Source organism: Otolemur garnettii, unplaced genomic scaffold (assembly GCF_000181295.1).
Source record: "Otolemur garnettii isolate 467f Iridium unplaced genomic scaffold, OtoGar3 scaffold00231, whole genome shotgun sequence".
Classification (NCBI taxonomy): domain Eukaryota; kingdom Metazoa; phylum Chordata; class Mammalia; order Primates; family Galagidae; genus Otolemur; species Otolemur garnettii.
Window position 1 is genome coordinate 516,832 of NW_003852626.1, and position 18,189 is coordinate 535,020.

The 18,189-nt window shown below is 39.5% G+C and overlaps 1 protein-coding gene across 3 annotated transcripts in view; it reads right to left on the reverse strand.

The window, feature by feature from the left end:
• The window catches only part of AFF2 (AF4/FMR2 family member 2), a 476,026-nt gene that overhangs the window by 14,102 nt on the left and 443,735 nt on the right, over window positions 1–18,189 (reverse strand). For all 3 annotated transcript variants that reach the window (XM_012812888.2, XM_012812886.1, XM_012812887.1), the window contains 5 exons: window positions 17,272–17,393; window positions 12,891–13,113; window positions 8,324–8,610; window positions 7,690–7,753; window positions 4,006–4,142 (listed from right to left, as the gene is read on the reverse strand). In XM_012812888.2, the coding sequence (XP_012668342.1) occupies window positions 4,006–4,142; window positions 7,690–7,753; window positions 8,324–8,610; window positions 12,891–13,113; window positions 17,272–17,393 (833 nt within the window). The remainder of the gene's footprint in view (window positions 1–4,005; window positions 4,143–7,689; window positions 7,754–8,323; window positions 8,611–12,890; window positions 13,114–17,271; window positions 17,394–18,189) is intronic.

Below are 18,189 nucleotides of genomic sequence, written 5' to 3' on the forward strand. Positions count from 1 at the left end.
AATAAGAGGTGGACAAAAATGTCGGCCACAGTTCAGTTTATGACACATAAGGTAAATAATATACAACTATGTTTGACATGAGCATGAGTGGACCTCAATCACACTGTTCAAACGTCTTTTCTAATGGCTCAGCTTCTGAATATATTCCCATAGAAAGTGGTTTGGTATTTTTTTTTTTTAAAGGAAGGTCGATTTCACAGCATTTTAAGGTCTAAGAGCCCTTAATTTATGGTGCTTGTATATTTTGTCTTTCCATTCTCTTTAATTGTTAGTGTTCCACGGTGGGGTGATAAAAGGTTGAGTAGTTCCCATTTTTTATTTCTAGCCACGCACATTCCATTCTGGGCGTTTAGACTCTTGAAAATCAATTCATTGCATAAAATCATTGTCTGGGCTTTAATGCAATTTCACAGGTACTTGTGGTAGAATAAGTAATGGAGTGCAGTGTGGCAGAAGGAAGTTGAAAGTTCTCATTAATGAGAACGCAGTGGAGACTGTACAGGGCCGCTGTGCTTTCATGCACGACCCCTCACTTTCAGCAGCCTCCCTCAGGGAATGGGGGACCCCAAGATTGCCCCTCAAGACTCAGCCTGCCTCCTAAGTATGCTAGCTACCTTGCCCTCCCAGTTGTTGCTCCAGTTCTGTTGAGTGAACATTTTCCAGCAAAGGGACGTGCGCACTTGATGTGGGGCCCTTCTTCTGTTGCAATGTTAAGTAAAGGGACTTTTATTATGTAAGAAGTCTAACCACCTTTGACAGCTGGACCACTGAAATGTCAAGTCACTGTGATGCCCCACTTGTTTTCACAAATACATTTCTATTACAGATTCCCAGGGCTCAGAGCAAGTATAATTACTTGAATGAAAAAAATGAGGCTTTCTGTAGCCAGTATACTGTCAGAAAGAGAGTAATAAAAATCTCTTCATATTGAACTACTATAAACTGTGTTCATATTACAGTTACCCTCTAATTCAACCACATTTGAAGTGACTTGATAGTGGAGTTTCAATTGCTTAAGTGGACCAGAAAATCTAGTTACTTTAACTTATTTTGTTCCCAACTGAAATTTCTTTCATTAAAAAAATTATACACCATGCAATTGACTGAAAATGTAACAAATTAAAAATATAGAGGAGACACACAAAGGAGTGATGTAAAAATGGTGAAATCTGGAAAAAAGCAAAACTAAACTGGTAAAATCTGAATCAAGTACATGGAATGTATCAATATCAACATACTGGCTATGATATCATGCAAGATATTCCCATGGGGAAACTGGATGAAGGGTACATGAGAACTCTCTGTATTCATTCTTACAAGTGTGTGTGAATCCACAATTACCTCAAAATAAAGTTAAAAAATACTGACTTTAAAGTGAATTTCTGTACTTTCTTTACTGACTTTCAGTATAGAAGTATACTTCTATGAGGAATAAAATACCATATAATGAAAATAAATCATGTGTTTTCCCTAAAGAGCATAATTTTGTAAACAATGGCAAAATGTTTTTAATGGAAATAAATGTTATTTAATTATCCACATCACACTTTTACCATAATGAATTTAGTATTATGCTTTTATATTTTTAAGACAGCATATATTTTCCTAAAACAAAATTAATAAGAAAGAAAAATATATAGAGAAGGAAAACACCCATCATCTCACCACATATTAGAACTATGATCTCATTTCCCTTCCAGTTTGGCTCAGATGAATATACATGATTTTCATGGTCATAATTGTGGTATGCATGTAATTCGTATTATAAACATTTATGTATGGTTACACAGTCATCTTCATTGTTGTATGTCAATGGCTGCAAAGTATTCTGTTGAGTGTACTTAATTATTTTTCTATTATTGATTATTTGGTTTTCTTCTCGTTGTGTGCCATTACATATAATGTCAAAGCAAACATTATACTGATAGCTTGTTCTAATATTTCAATTATTTTCTTCCATAGAGGAAATTCAAATTTCTGGAAGCTGAGGTACTGGATCAAAAGGTATGAATGCTCATTGTATGGCTTTTGCTACAGAGTGCCAAATTGCCCTCAGTGTACACTGATCAATTGCTATTCCCATCAGTAGCATAGGAGAGGCCTAGTTCACTACCAGGGTATGTTTGTTGTTGTTGTTGTTTTAGTTGTTAATGCTAGGTTTTAACATTATTATATCTTATTGTTAATTTTAAAAGTGCCTTGTTTAATTGGGTCATAGCTTTCCTATGAAAGCTATAAATTAGTGTCATAGTAGGGCTGAGTACATTGGATACTTTTTCTTCCATTCTTGAGATACTTTGCTAAGAAGAATAAGGGGAAAGGGGAGAGGGAGGGTAGGGGAGAGGTGAGGATGGGTGAAGGGAGGGTGATTGGTGGGATCACACCTATGGTTCATCTTATAAGGGTACATGTGAATCTTTCTAAATGTAGAATATAAATGTCTTAACACAATAACTAAGAAAAGGACATGAAGGCTATGTTAACCAGTTTGATGAAAATATTTCAAATTGTATATAAAAACAGCACACTGTACCCCATGACAGTATTAATGTAGACAGCTATGATTTAACAAAAAAAAAAAGTGCCTTGTTTGAATGTCCACTTTTGAATGGATATAAAGCATGAATTATCTCCATATTTGTTCACTAATGTTTTCCCTTAATGTTGAATCCTAATAATTTTTGACAGAATATTCATCTCGTGCATCTTTGAAAATCACAGGTAGCCTTGATTAGACACCAAGCAATCAATTTCCCCATGAAAAGTGCAGAATGATGGTGATGGCTCCTATGCTGTAAGTAAGTTAAAGAGAAATACTTTATACTCTTTTCTGATGCCTCATCTCACAGCAGTGAAAAGAGAAAGATGGCTGACTAGCTTGACGGGTAAGGCTGGAGCTGCTCTCATTATTACTTTAGTTTTGTGGCTGTGACTAAACTTCTGATTTTACGTGAGCAGAGTTCTTTTTGTTTGTTTGTTTGTTTTTAAAGTTCTCTTCTTGGAAGGCTTCACTGGGAAAATATGTATGTTAAATCAATCCAATATCTGTCTGAAAATTTAGGTCTAGATATCCTCAGATTTGTCACAGTTTATGCAGATACAAATAAGATAGTAGAAACAGGTCCTGGTATTACTAATAGATAGAGCCAGAGGAAACTGGAACATATGAGCATATCAGATAAAAACTGTTTACTCCATCAAAAGTGGTTATTTAGTCCATTCAGCGAACAATGGTGCCCATCTACCACTCAGGGGTGGATTAAATTATTTTACAAATATGCGCAAAGCCCTGGAAAACACCAGAATGGATATATCTTCTTCTCTTAGCCCTTCTTTCTCATCTTCTAGGAAATTATTGATAACTCACAAATTCTACACCACCAAGACCAGCAGGCCAGAAAATATCATTTGAAATGTAAATGAAAGCAATAACATAAGCAGTTAATATATCCTCTCCTGTTCCCATCCTCTCATCTTCTGTCCCACCCCACTACCACCTTCTCCCTTTCCCTTATTCCAGACGCATGGCAAGTCTACCGGCACCTGCAGCCTTAAACACCAACTCTGGGTTGTAGGAGTGCCCCTCCCTTTTTAATAACGAAGATAAAAATTATTAGAAAACATAGTTTGTAATAGAAATCTTGAGAGCCTGAGAGCACCACATTTCAAATTATAAAACTGCACCTTTGAAAAGACAAGGTGATGCTAAATGGTGAAATGATTATACTTTTCTTCTACCCACTATGTTTCCATTTTAATGCTATGAATATTGCAAATTATAACACTCACAATATAACCTCTTAAGGGGATAATTTATGAAAGCAGTGTCCATCAATTATAAATTTTCCCTGACATTAATAAAATGGTAAGAACTAATTATGATGACTTCTAAGAAGAAGATGCCTTGGACAAATTATTAATATGTGGAAATGATGTTTAAAAAAATGTAGCTTCTAATTCTAGCTGAAATGAGCTGAGGAAGATGACTACAGAAAGGCCATTCACCTGAGGAGCTCCACGGTCTCAGAATACATGGTATATGGGGACTTTGCTTCCAGAGGGTCACGTTCCATGGCATTGCCACATTCGGTGAAGGACAGGGCAGCATCAGCATAATTCACAGCTTTGCCAAATTTCTCGAACTGAAACAGGAAGATGACTGATCAGCACAATTCTCCCTCTTTTCTCCTTCATAGGAAAGAGCAGATTGCAACTAGGGGAGGTTTCTTCGCCTTCCACAGAGAACATCTGTCCATGTCTGGAGATACTCTCAGTTGCAACCAGTGGAGAGAGGGGGAGTCTGGTGTTTCTCGGAGGTGCTGCCAAACTTCCTACCATGCCCAGGACAGCAGTCACCATAATGGACAGTGATGAGCCAGCCCTAGACGCCAATAGTGCTCAGGCTGAGAAACCCTTATGTATAGAGAGGACAAAGTATGAACTGGTTACGTGACCATGGCATTATGTGGGGTTGGTGATATTGTTAGTACTGTTATCATTATCTTTTTGGTGGACCAGAATCCAAATCAATGCCTCCATTAATAAGTTCTGCTTTTCATAAGTCACATGGACAACAAACACATATTCTTTGCTGTAGAACTCTTTGCAAGCACATCAACCCCACCCTCAGGAGGAGAGTAACAAATTGATGGCTATCGTCAAGAAAAATCTGAAGCTGTAGTGTCACTATTGACAATAATCACACCACTTTCATTGTAAAAGATAGTTTGAAATAGTGTGTCAAAAAGCCAAAAATATAGCACTACTAAATATTTTAGTTTAGTAAAATTTTATTGCAAAAGGTATTAGCCCTGATAATGGTCATGATTAAACTGACTTAGACATACTGATTTCTTTTTTATGTGTAATGAATATTATATATGACACTTTTATTGTGAGTATTTTATAACAGGATTTAACATTTTCAATTTTTGATAGCAGGATGTGAAAATTACACTAATACAGTATTTTTATGTAAAAGAACCAATATAATGCAGATTTAGCTATTTTAATTTTCTTGTATACATTTTATCAAAATGTTTTCAGTGTAACTGTGAAGGTTTCAATTCTCAAAATGGCAGAGTATCTGTCTCTGAAAAAGGATTAAGTACAACGATAAAATGATTAGTTACAGGTCCTTTAGAATCTTATTGTAGATGACTTTCTTTACAATAAATGTTGTTCAGCTTTTATGTGTTGCAGGAATTCTGTGGTTCCCTTTTCTGTATGCTACTGGAAATAAAGCTTCCAACCAAATTCAGTCTGATTTTCTGAAAACCTATGTAAATGTGTGTAATCTGTCTCCTTTCTCTCTTGCCTTACAAGGTAATTTCCTGAGGTTATCTGGCTCTCACTGCCTCTCACATTTTGAAATTAATCTTAATGCCCTGATTTTTGAAAGTGACTTTTCATTCACAACTCCATAGTTAGAAAGATCCTTAAAAAGCACCTAGTCCAAGTCCTTCCTTCTGTAAAAGAAGGAGAAACTGAAGCTTAGAGAGAAAATGACATGGCCATGGTGCCAATTACTTGTGAAGTTACTGTCCTTACTTGTTTCCCCATCCATTAAATGAGGAGCTTTAACTACAAGGGTATTCCTTGAGCTAGTATAGACATCAGTCTGGTGAACAAATAATTCCTGTGAGTGTTTGTCAACATTTTATTGTTATCACGGCCCCAAGGAGCTTTTGTAGACATGTTCAGCTCTCCATGTCTGTTGAGTTTTGTATCCATTCATTCAACTAACTAACCGTGGATGCAGATCAAAAATATTCAGAAAAGAAAACAGTGGCTGTGTACTGAACACTTTTTTGGTCATAATTTCCTGGACAATATAGTATAACAACTATTTATAGACAGTGGTTCTCAAATGGCTTGTATTATATTAGGTATTATAAATAGTCTCAAGATGATTTAAAGCATAGGTTATATGAACATATTAGGCCATTTCAAATCAGAGACTTGAGCATACATGGAATTTGGTATCCAAAGGATGTCCTAGAACCAATCTTTCATGAATGCTTAGGGGCAACTATAAGTTTTCACACACCGTCAATGAAATTTCAATACCAAAATTATACTTACTATCACTCTGTGCACTGTAGCCCTTTGAAGGGTCATATCCCATGACAATATCCAAGACTTTTTCACCCCATTCTCCGAAATAATTGTCCCCTCCCAAATGATAATATATTCTCTAAATGTATTAGACCAAAATGACTTGAGATGAGACATAGACACATCCCTGGATGGTAAGGGTGATGTTAATTCCTAATCATATACATGTATCTGATCTGTGGCTCTGATTTTTTCTCAGTTCTTCAAACATTTCCTCTACATGGTCTCCTACATGCATCCCAGTCTTCATCAGCTCATGCAACAGTTTTTCAAAGGAATATCTATGTGCTCCTTATCCCCAGTTTTGACAGAGAGGAAACTCCAGAGAAATTCTGCAGTGCCATGTAGTTGAGAACATGAAGAGAAAACTTTTGGCCTCTGAGCCAGAATTGTTTCCCAATGCCTTTCAAATCTCCTGCCACCCATGCAGTGATCATAGGCACAATCTTCCTGGCATCTCTAGTGGAGCTGGCATCCAGCCTGCCTTCCCATTTTTGTCTGCAGGGGTAGGGGAGAATTGTTTCCAAGGGAAAATTCACACCACAGGAAGTTCAGCTGTAGGCAATAGGTGAGCAATTTGGACCACAGGAGGAAATAACAGGCAGTCAGGAAGCAGCAGAGGTCAGCTTTCCCAATGTCAAACACAACAGGACAGCTAGTCCTAACTGGACACAATGACATGATGTAGGATGCTATTTGTTAACCCAGTGAGGTTAAACTGATACCTCTAATTATTCGGGAGTTTGGTGAAAGGCGAGAAGCCTGAATTTGCGGCCTTCTCTAGGACAGTGGTTCTCAAATGGCTTCATATGGAAATTGACTGGGGAGTTTTAAGACTAGGGAGCCTGGGTCCCTGTCCCAGAAATTCTGATTTCATTCATCTAGGGTGTGGCCTGGACATCAGGGTTATTTTAAAGCTTCCCAACTGATGCATGGTTGAGCCCCACCGTTAGGAGGATCAACTTGATCAACCAACTCAACATTTCATAAATGTATAAATGTTGACTTTTATCACTGGCGTAGGTGGGCAAAACTCTTGGAGGCAGCTAGACAAGGTATTTTGGGAAATCCAGATGATTTCCTTCTAGCATTTCCTTTCTCCATTCAAGGTCCCAACCTGACTGCAGGGTTTGCTTTGGAAATAGGTCACCAAATGCAGCAAGGAGCTGATTTTCTTCTATAGCCTCAAGTTCCCCAAAGCCAAATTTTGAACTCACATAGCTAGCTCTCAATAATGATCCCTCTTCTCACACCACTTCTGGTTTACTAGACCCAATGGGAGCTTGCATCATCTCCAAGGTAGTTTCTACAGTCATTTCCAATTCCCTTTAAAAATAATGACAGTGGTATATGCCACTGAGCTTCTATAGTTGGGACAAGGGGAGTAACAGTGGGAAAAGAAAAAGTGATAGGACAATACGGCTCACAGAACTTTGGCAATTATGCTGTGCACTAGCAAGCAGGTTTGGGCTGTGCTACCGGCAGTTTGACTCTCTGTAAAGTACCTTCTTTGTTTCCTTTCAAGGAATATTATCTTAATGGCAGCCAAGCAAAGAGAGGACAGAAACTTACCAGTGCATCAGCCTTGTGCTTCAGCCTCTTAGCTTCTTGCATGTAATAATCAGCGTTGTGAACCCTAAACAAACAAAATGAGCTCTTTCAGAAATCAGCGCTTCATCTTTTCATTAAAACATTGAATAGTGAAAAAAAATTTTTTGCTACAAATCTTTTCCTATAGAGTGCCTTGTAAAAGGTAGGCTAATGCTGTTATTCATATCATAACCAACCATGAAATAATACTGTAAATGAAATCTCAAGTGCATAATGGCCCATTAGGGTAAATAACCACGTCCTTCAACCCCAGCCATTATAGTTGTCCAAACAAATCAAATGAAACCTAGCTACACCTAGCATACACTCATATGTGAAGATGTGGATAAGAAAGGACAAAACAACCCAGAAGTAAGCATCAGCCTTTGGAAACAATAACAGCATCTCCACAATTAAAATAAGCCAAAAGCATTTCTTCATGGGGACAGAGGTGAGAGTGTAGGAGTCAGAGGATACTTTTAATACTGTAGGAGCTATTGCCAGGGTCTTATTTGGGGTAACAAATGCATGGCACTAGAAAAGCCATACCATACCCACCCCCATGTACCATGCCCTCCTCCCAAACTGTGCCCATGATAATCTGGGGACAACATACGAATCATCAAAAGTGAGCTTGGGTCTCCGGACGTTAGTGCTGCTACTGGACAGAAGGGGCAGGGATGCCCAGGATGTCATCTCTAGGTGATTGCTATCCATGAGGCCAGTAGGGATGGTAGAGGTGATGGTAGAAATAGTAGTGGTAGTAGTTGTAGTGGTGACCGTTGCTGTAGCTGTTGCGGTAGCTGTCACTGTAGCTGTGACAATAGCAGTAGCAGTGACAGTTGCAATAGCAGTGCTGGTAATAGAAACAGTGGTGGCTGGCTTTTTTTGAGTGTCTCCCTCCTGGGAAAAAGGAGGACAAATAGCTTTCATTAGGCCCACATTTTTTAAAGTACCTCCTCATAAATGCTTTAAATGCTAACCACACCAGGAAAGAAGGCAAGAAAAAAGAAAACAATGTGCATGGTTTGAGAATAAATATGTGACATAAGTATATTTCAGGAACATTGAATCAACAGCTTTTGTTCTATGATGACACCAAACACCGAACTAATCAGGTGCTATGATTACATGGCCCCACCATCCCATCAAGAGAGCCAAATGGTCTAAATCCAGTAGGAAATGTGAGAGGGGAGGGGAAGGAAAAATACAGAGAAGAGGAGCGAGGAGGAGGGAGGGAGAAAGGGGGAAAGGGAGTAAATAGAAAGAAGTGGGGAGGGGAGAGAGAGAAAGAGCAAGAGAACGGGATTGAATAGAGTCCTTGGCCCAGATGTCAATATTTTTATTAAGGGAGCCAGTCCCAAAGCTTTCTTTAGGGTAAGTAAAGTCTTCAGATTGTGCCACAAAATATTAGTTACAGTTCACCAAAATATCAGAAAAATGGGTTCTACTTGAACCCAAACTGAAGCAGTCCTTTTGCTCATGTGAGACGCTTGACTGGTTTCAGCTAAGTGACTGCTATGTGAGTGTGCCTCCTTAGTTTGAAATCTTGGAATGGTGAAGCTCCCTTTCAATCAGGTCCAAGATCAACTAAGAGACTTCTGACGACTCCACTTTGAACTATCATTGCTTTAGAGAAGAAAAAGAAAGGTGAGGGTAAGGTTTGTAATTATGTGACACTGTGGTGTCACAGGACCATCTGCCCTATTTACATGGCCAACTCTACCCACCTCACCTGGCAACCATGGGACCCTCCTGACTGGTCTTCCTCCGACCTGCTTCCCAGGAGGCCTTCTCCTCCTTCTGATCTTTGAAGTTAGTATGTCTCTGTGGTTGGTAGGCCCCACAGTTCACGCCTCATCTCCCTTCTTTTTTTTGATCAGATTTGTCAATCTTGTATGTGTTCGCACAGGTTCAACAATGAGCAGATAACTCCCAAATGGAGACCTCGATCTTACTGTCTCCCTGATGTTTGAGACTTGCACTTACTACTTCTGAACAATTCTAGAAAGATGTCTATTAGCGTCTCTGATTTCTCTCAAACCAAACCAATAACCAAAACAGTTCCCTCTTTGTGCTAATGGCAGATGAAAATCACTGCTCTATTTCTTCATTTGTCTGCATTACCCAATCCAATTGATTACAAAGCCCAATCATTGTATTTCCCCAATATCTCTCAAATCTGTCCTTTCCACTCTTAAAGCCTCAGGGCTTCTCGCTGAGACTAACAAATAATCTCCTGGCCAGACAACCAGCCTTTGAGCTAGCTTCTCCTTCCACTCAGTCTGCTACCTGCCAGCTGGAACTTTCCAAACAAAGCTCCAGCCACTTCACTGCCCTGTACCCAGATGCAAACCTCAGGCTGTAGCTCCTTTGCTGGCATTCAAGGCCCTCACTGATCTGGCTTAAACCCTCTTCCCAACCTCTGCCGACTGTTCTCCTCCATGAACCTTGGCTCCAAGCCATCTGAATATGTCCCCACTTTCTTCAGTTTCCTAACCCAGTTAATGTGGAGTTTTAGACTTCAAAATGCCTTTCATTCTTTTTTTTCTTTTCTTCTTCCTTCTTTCCTTCCTTCCTTCCTTCACCTTGTGATAAATTATTTCATTTATTATTTCTACTTCATTTTCAAAGTTTTAAAATTGCTATAAAATACATGTATCATAAAGGATACCACCTTAAACACATTGTGTTTGTCCACTTCCTTTTGTTTTTAAACCCTACTCACTTATTAAGGCTCAGTTCAACACATGCCTCCTCCACAGGGAGAACTGCCTGGTATCTACAGCAGAAGGGCTTTATCCCCCTCACACCACTCAGAGGCCTGCCTCTATCCCTGCCCTAAGACAACAGTCACCAGCTATTTTATCTTCTAGTCTTTGGAGCATATGTCTCATTGCTCACCTTGGACTGAGAGCACTGGTGGGGTGGAGGGAGAGTGTTTGCTGAATGTGTGCATGCATGTATGTGTGCAGGCCTGTCTGAGCCAAAAGGGTCACTTTCAAATGTGATATACTTCATACATCCATATGGATCTTTTCCACTTGGTCCTGGACCTTCTGATCATCAAATAATTCTTATTAGCTGGAGTTCACTGAGATAAAAGAGCTGAGAAGCTACACATCTACAAATTGTTATGATAGATGTGGAAAAAGTAAAGATCATCGTGAATTTTATTCAGTCCAAATACGTAAAAGAATGACAGCTGTAAAAAACTCCTAAGTCAGCTCCACATTTTCACTGCCAGAACCAGATGAGCCAAACAGTGGGGTCAGCCCAAGACAGTGCCACTTGTCTCTATGGCCAAGATATGTGGCAAGAACCCTGTAACATTATGTCACCACACACAGTATTGATGTCAGTCCTGGCACATATGACTGGAAATGGCTGAATTCAGCCATGATCATGTAACTTTTATAAACATGCTGTCTGCCCATACACATCCACCCATCGTGTCCGTAGTAAACAGGACTTCATGCCTGAGTGAAATTGAGAAGACTCTGAGAGCACAAAATTGCAAACGCTTTTGGAGCTGGAAGGAGACTTACATTAATAGGTCACCCAGTCCAATCCACTCATTTTACGATCTCAGAGATATTTCGTGATTTGTTCAGGGTCATGGAGCATATTTGTTGCCGTGCTAGTACCATACAATTTAAGGGTAAAATCTCATAACTTTCAGGATAAGGCAAAAATTCTTCCACAAAATCTTCCAAACTTCAAACCAATAACAGAAAGAGGGAATGGCCCAAGAAGAGGCACCATTTTGCTCTCTCCTATCTGAGGAAACCCCAGTGATCGCCATGAAAAGGATGATGCATTTCTAGGAGCAAATGTTATTATATTTACCATGTTTCCCCAGTAGTTTGTACCCCTTGTGGAAATGACTTTGTAGATTCTTATAAGCATTAGCATTGTCACAATAACATCTGTATTATTTATAACACTTAATTATTTGTGACAACATACTAGGCACTATATAAAAACAATTCCCTAGATAGGGTGCATGCCCTCCAACAGCTTGCAGTAGAAGTGAGCATCAGTTGGAGTTTATAATACTAATTACATTCAGTATGAAAAATAGGATGGATAGTGTAATTACTGTTTGAATAGTTGGTTTAATTCCCAACATTATAGAGTCAGCATCTTTAAATGTATATGCAAATATTGTATGTACATACACACATGAATTTCATATAAAAATGAGAACTTCAGATTAGTGAAATTTTTATATCAGCAATAAAATTCACCTATGTATATCATCTCTATTATCTCTAAGAATGGGAGATTATTAATTGAAGTCTTTCAAAGTCAGAGGACTCGTGGCTTTTCATGGAGTATTGAATGGGCCCTTTTGGCTCAAGACCTACCAAGTTGACAATGAGACATGTGAAAACTTTCCCTCATTTGCTTTTTATATTATATTTAAAGGAGATACATATGGATATTATATCATCTGCATATACATGAAAAGGCAGACACATTTGTCATTAATATTCATTAGCAGCACCATTGCTGATACTTTCTACAGTGTATGTACCTATACCTGAGACAAATGAAAAGTGATGCAAATTTCCAATTATCTATGCTAACCAAGCAGCAGTGCAGAAAATCCAAAGGACTGCATAATGCTCTAGTTGAGCATTGAACCATTATTGTACAGTTTTAGCAACAGATTCACCTTTTACATTTCATACTACTTAGTCACTATTTTTCAAGTAATTCACATTTGCAAAGCTCGGTGGTGGGAAGATGTGACTTGAAGTTCCAGCTCCAGTTTAGCAACCTTGGACAATCCCATTTCATCCATTCGTTCTTTCCTCACTAAGTGATTGGTGTCTACTGTGTGCTGGACGTTGTGGTCAGTGTTATGGAAGTGTCCATCCCACCCCCAAGATATGAAGAGATTTGACCAAGAAATGCCCAAGGCCCTGAATCTCTGCATGTGAAATCTGTTTGGGGAAGCAAGACGGAAAATTAATCTGGAATGAAACATTCATCCTACATTGGAATAACTGAGATTTGAAATAATGAAGACCTTGTGTATTTGTACACACACACATACACACACACCCCGCCTATATGTCATCTCTGCCAGTTCCTGTCTTCACCCCTGGTGAAGTTTGATGAGCTGCGTTAACTTGCTTCTACCTTAATGATTATATTTCCTCTAAGGTGCTTACGTTTGTGGATATCCCTTTGAAAGTAGAACAGAATTTGCCTTCATTTCGTTTAGGTTTGCCAGAGGTGCTATGTCCAGTTGTGGAGGTGTTTCTGTCTTGATTGTAATGACCAGTATTGCCACTGACATTTCTACGGCGTGGAGGGTCCTCTGGCAGTGGGGAAAGTGGAGGAGGAAATAGCTTTTCATCCTTTCGTCTATTGGTTCTCCTGGATGAATTATTTCTGTGGAAATAAAAAGTGTAGGCTGTCATAAAGTGTTATCTCTATTCTTATTTCCCTCATTATGCTGGCACATTCAGCTAAAGTCATTTTAATTGGTGACCCATTGCTTATGGTGAAGAGTGAGTATGAATGCATATAGAGATTGATATAGATATTTTAATGGGTATCTCTCATATATCCTATGTATAGATAGATGCATACATATGTATCCAAGAATAAACACATACATATCTTTGAAGCATAACTCCATGACAAATCTAAATGCCTAATGGAGTATGCTACACTGTGATATTTGCAACCTTTCAATATTACTGTTAATTAGATTTTAATGGAAAATACAACACAGACTTTAATCCCATCATTTTCCAGGATGATTCCTACCTATTTTGCCCTAGGACTTTAACTGCACAATCACATAATAAATGGTACAATAAATAATCAGTGGAATAATATTTTCTTAAGAAATATGATGCTTATACATTACTTAGAAATAAAAAATGCACTAAATACTGTTGTGACTCATTGCAAATTGTATGTAAAAAATGTTCTACCCCAATGCTAAGGCAAAATGAACCCTGACCTTGAACTGTTATGCTGAAGTACTAATATACTTTACAAAACTCCCTTTAAAACATTTTTTTGGTGATATTGACACAAGGCATCTGCAATCCTAAAAGTACTCCTGTGCTCTCAAACTGATTTATCTGCCCATTAAATGGACACCATCAAATAGACTGAGACTTTCAAATAAAACAGAACAACTAAAACCTTATTCTAGCTGCTTAACGTGGTAATTGGGTCATGGATTTTCATTTTAGTTACTGTCTTAGACTAATCAATGAAGATTACTTGAATTTTAATCTTTTCTTAGACAACTAATATTGCAGTGTACAGCCATTTACTTTTCATGATTATTGAGTACAATTTTCAATAACAAATTAAGTCAACAAGAATTTATGTTTTCCTCTGGGTCAATTTCAGTCAGTGTCTAGAAATATAGATTTACAATATCTCAAAGCAACAAATCACAGAGGAACAAGCATTCTAGTGGTCTGATTTCTCGAAATGGTAGAAGTCAATGCAGTCTCCTAGTCCCACTTCCACTGTGTCGTCCAAATCTGCCAATTGTAATAGTATGGGGCATCTTTCCCATCTTTTGTTTCATAAATGTGGCCCATGCCAATTTTTTTCATGTAGTGAAATTTTTAAAAAATCTTAACTATTTTTGTCATTAATTGATTAACATTAATTTTAAAATCCTTGTCAATGGATTTAAAAAAATTTCTATGATAACCATTACCATTTTAAAACAGTTATGATCCCTGAATAAAATGATGATGAACATACAAAGTCAGATTCTTGTCCATGAGGAAGTTCCAGAAACATGAGAACACATTAAATCTAGTAATTAGAGAGGTACAGGACGTTTCAGAGTTTATATGTATATGAGCTTTTAGAAACATTTCTCTACTCCAACTCAGACTGATCACTGAAATCAACAAAAATGAACTTACACACACACACACACACACACACACACATATATATGTATATATATACTGACATCAAACATTGATGTAGCATCTATAGGAGGTGGATGGTTTGTTAGTTGTAACCATTCCCCTTCCGCCTGATCTGGATGAGAAGTGAGTAGGGCCCACAAGGGGAACATCTGCTTCCAAAAGGCATCTGATTTGTCATGGGCTACTAGAGTCTTAGAGTCTTCCCATCTGCCACTGAGCTGACCACCTAAGACTGGTAGCAACCTGGAACCATGGGGCCTTTAATGACTTCCTTGGTGAAATATACCCAGGGAGCATCTTCTAGAGACCACTACAAGATGGTTTCCAACTACAAGAATTTTTGCTTCTCTGGGTACCTCTTTCAATGGACCAGAGGAAAATAGGAGGCAGTGGAAGAGCATCACCATCCCCATTCCATCTCTCAGAGGCCCTGCTGATGGTTCAAGCTCTACAGAAGGGTCATTTGCCTGGAGGATGGGGAACTCTACCTGTCACAGTCTGCTGTGGCATCATTATTGGGTTTAGAATATCAAAATTCTAGGTTTAGAATATTCATTTAGAAAAATGAGTGTTGTCTCATAGAAATCTCCAAGGATATGGTTTGAAGGGTCAATAAGGCATAAAGGAGCAGACAGAGCTTGAGTAGAGGGTTCCCAGGAAAAGACCCCTAAGAGGCCAGTCTTCTACTCTAGAGATTTTTTTTTCCTGGAGACTTGAATCTGTTTGATGAGTGTAAGAACCTGATTGAGGTCTTTCTGGAATGATAAATGCTACAAGGACAAGTTGCTTTTTCATGTACTAGAAAGGCAGAGACATCATAAGGACTGTGGCTTAAGGATACTATTTGATGAGAACCTACTTAAGTGAATAAACCTTTAATTAATTAATACTCAGTCATCTCTCTTCCATAAAATGAGGAAAGTGATATGGCCCCTGGTCACTTAGGGAGACTAGCAGTAGGAACTAATGGGTGTGGTAACATCCTATTGCCCCCTGCCTCTTCCTTTTGCTTTTGAGTGGTCTGAACTGGTCAAAGGCTAGGAACTGACGAGGTTTTACCACTAGAGCTATGCCACTTTAGTCCTTCCTTCTTGGCAAAGAAGAGGGTCCTAGAATGACCACATCGGCCCACTAAGGTAGCATGCTTCCTCACACGCCTGCTCCAATCTGAGGTGAAGGACATCAGCTTACTCTACCGGAAGGGTCCCTAGTTCTGAGAACTCCAAATATCTGAAGGGATGTTTCAGAGCAAAGTTCTATCAGGGAACACAGACGCGCCTCCTAAGTAGCTACTGATCCTCAAGGAGAGGGGCAGCCCAGAACCCAATTCTCTTTGTTACATAGAAGAGATCTAGTAGGACTATGTCTTTTCTGACTTTTCATCTCTAAACAACAAAGATGCAGAAAATGTAAGCCGATAACTTATTTCCAACATCTTATCTGTGGCAGATTGATGCCTTATCACTGATGTTAAACACTAATCTGTGAAATCGATTGTTAGCAGCAGTTAGCCAGATTGCCTCTCTGCTCTGGGCTGCTAATGGGCTCCCAAACTGGGCTTTGATGGAAGTAATCTCTAATGTTGAATGAATTTATGGCAATAATTACTCACACAGAATGGTGCAAGTAGCTGACGTGATTGTTAGTTAAGTGACATTTATGAGACAGAAGGAACTCGGTCACAGTGCTTGGTGGAAACAGAGGGCAAGACTTCTTTGGGGAAGGCTGATGCTGTCTGAGAGAAAAGGGGACAAGGAAGCCTCTTGCCCACCCTTCCACACATAGAGTGGAGGGCAAAGAGGTACCTGCCAAATGGAATCAACGTCTCCATCCCTAGCTGGCTTTCCCTGACACAGAACTTTCCCTGGGGAGGGAGACTCTCAGACAGTTCAACTCCCTGTCCTCGCCAAACATGTCATATCCCTGGCCTCAGTGGAGTTCAGGATGTAGCTCCTGGGTCCCAGGCTTTGTACTCATGTTAAGTGATGACATCCAAGAGGAAGCATCTGCACCATCTTGTCAAGATCAAGCAGTTGCTTTCCAAGGGAAATGGGTTAATCACTGTTTGAAATGAATGCTGGCCAGTGCAGGTGATCTGCTTAAAGTGAAGGGGGGGGTTCTCTTGATCCTTACTCTTTTTAGTTTATTATTTCCTTTTATCCTTCCCTTAGCATTAAAAGTTCACATATGTTGATTTCAGTGATCAGTCTTAGTTGGAGTAGAGAGATGTTTCTAAAAGCTCATAGAGCAGGGGGCCTCAAACTATGGCCTGCAGGCCACCTGTGGCTCACTGAGGACATTTATCCGGCCCATGGGGTGTTTTTGCCGCCGTTGCCTGTCCTGCTTAGCAGCCGACTCATCCCGGCACCTGCAGGCTGGCCCTTCAACGGTCTGAGGGACAGTGAACTGGCCCCCTGTTTAAAAAGTTTGAGGCCCCTTGTGAGTCTCCCCAACTTTGGCAGTTTGTAGTCCACCCTTCATCACACCCTTGTCAGGCTTGTGGCTGGGACAGCTGTCAGGTCTGTACTCAGGAACTTCTGTTTTTTATCTTAGATTCCTCTGGGGTGGAATCCCCCAAATGAATTTGGTGGGGATTTCTGTAGGACCTGACCATATAAAGCCAGGGCCAACTCACTCTCTAGCGCTGGGAGGCTTCTGGGGTGGCACTGGTGAGATGCAAGGGGGGAGCAAGCAGATTGTGTTGGCCTCCTCTAGGCGCTGCTTCTTCTCAGGAATCTTCTCCGCAATATCTGCTGGCTAGAACAGGGAAAGAAAATATACAGACCTTGAAATGCATGGTACATTCAGACAACCACATTTCACACATTAAAAATAAGCAAGATATACGCTTTGCTTCTATTTTAGCTTCTAGATTAGGTAGGAGAGTGAAATGAGCAACTTTCATCAGGCAGAAAAGCAATCAGCCTTGCCTAGCCTAGTCCTACGAAAAAGGTGGCATTAGAGAGAGCTGCACTGTGATGTGAACCTCTGATTGAAGACTGGGTGGCATAGGAATTTCATAACAAAAATAGAGAGATCTACAATTTTCAGACACTTCTCCCAACAACTCCCCACAAATGAGTAGTTCAGAAACTAACATTGTAAGTCTAACATAAATCCTGTCTAAACAGGATGGGGATTGTGGGTGACACAGAAAGACTACTTATACAATCAACACCATGCAAGGCACACCTTTGGGCCTTCTCATGTGCTGGTCCTGAAGGTGCATCTTCACCCCTGGTTGTCCTGTTGTCATCGTTAAGACTGGAGACTCAGTAGTAGGGCAAGGAAACCAAATTTCCTGGTCCCTATTTTGGAATATAGATTGACTATCTCTTATCCCAAATGCTTGGGATTAGAAGTGTTTCAGATTTTAATTTTTTTTTAGGTTTTAGGATATTTAGATTATACCCTGGTGGAGCATTCCAAATCTGAAAATTCAAACTCCAAAATGCTCCAATGATCATTTTCTTTGAACAGCAGGTCAGTACTCAAAAAGTTTCAGATTTTGGAGCATTCTGAATTTCAGATATTTTGAGTTAGGATGCTGAAC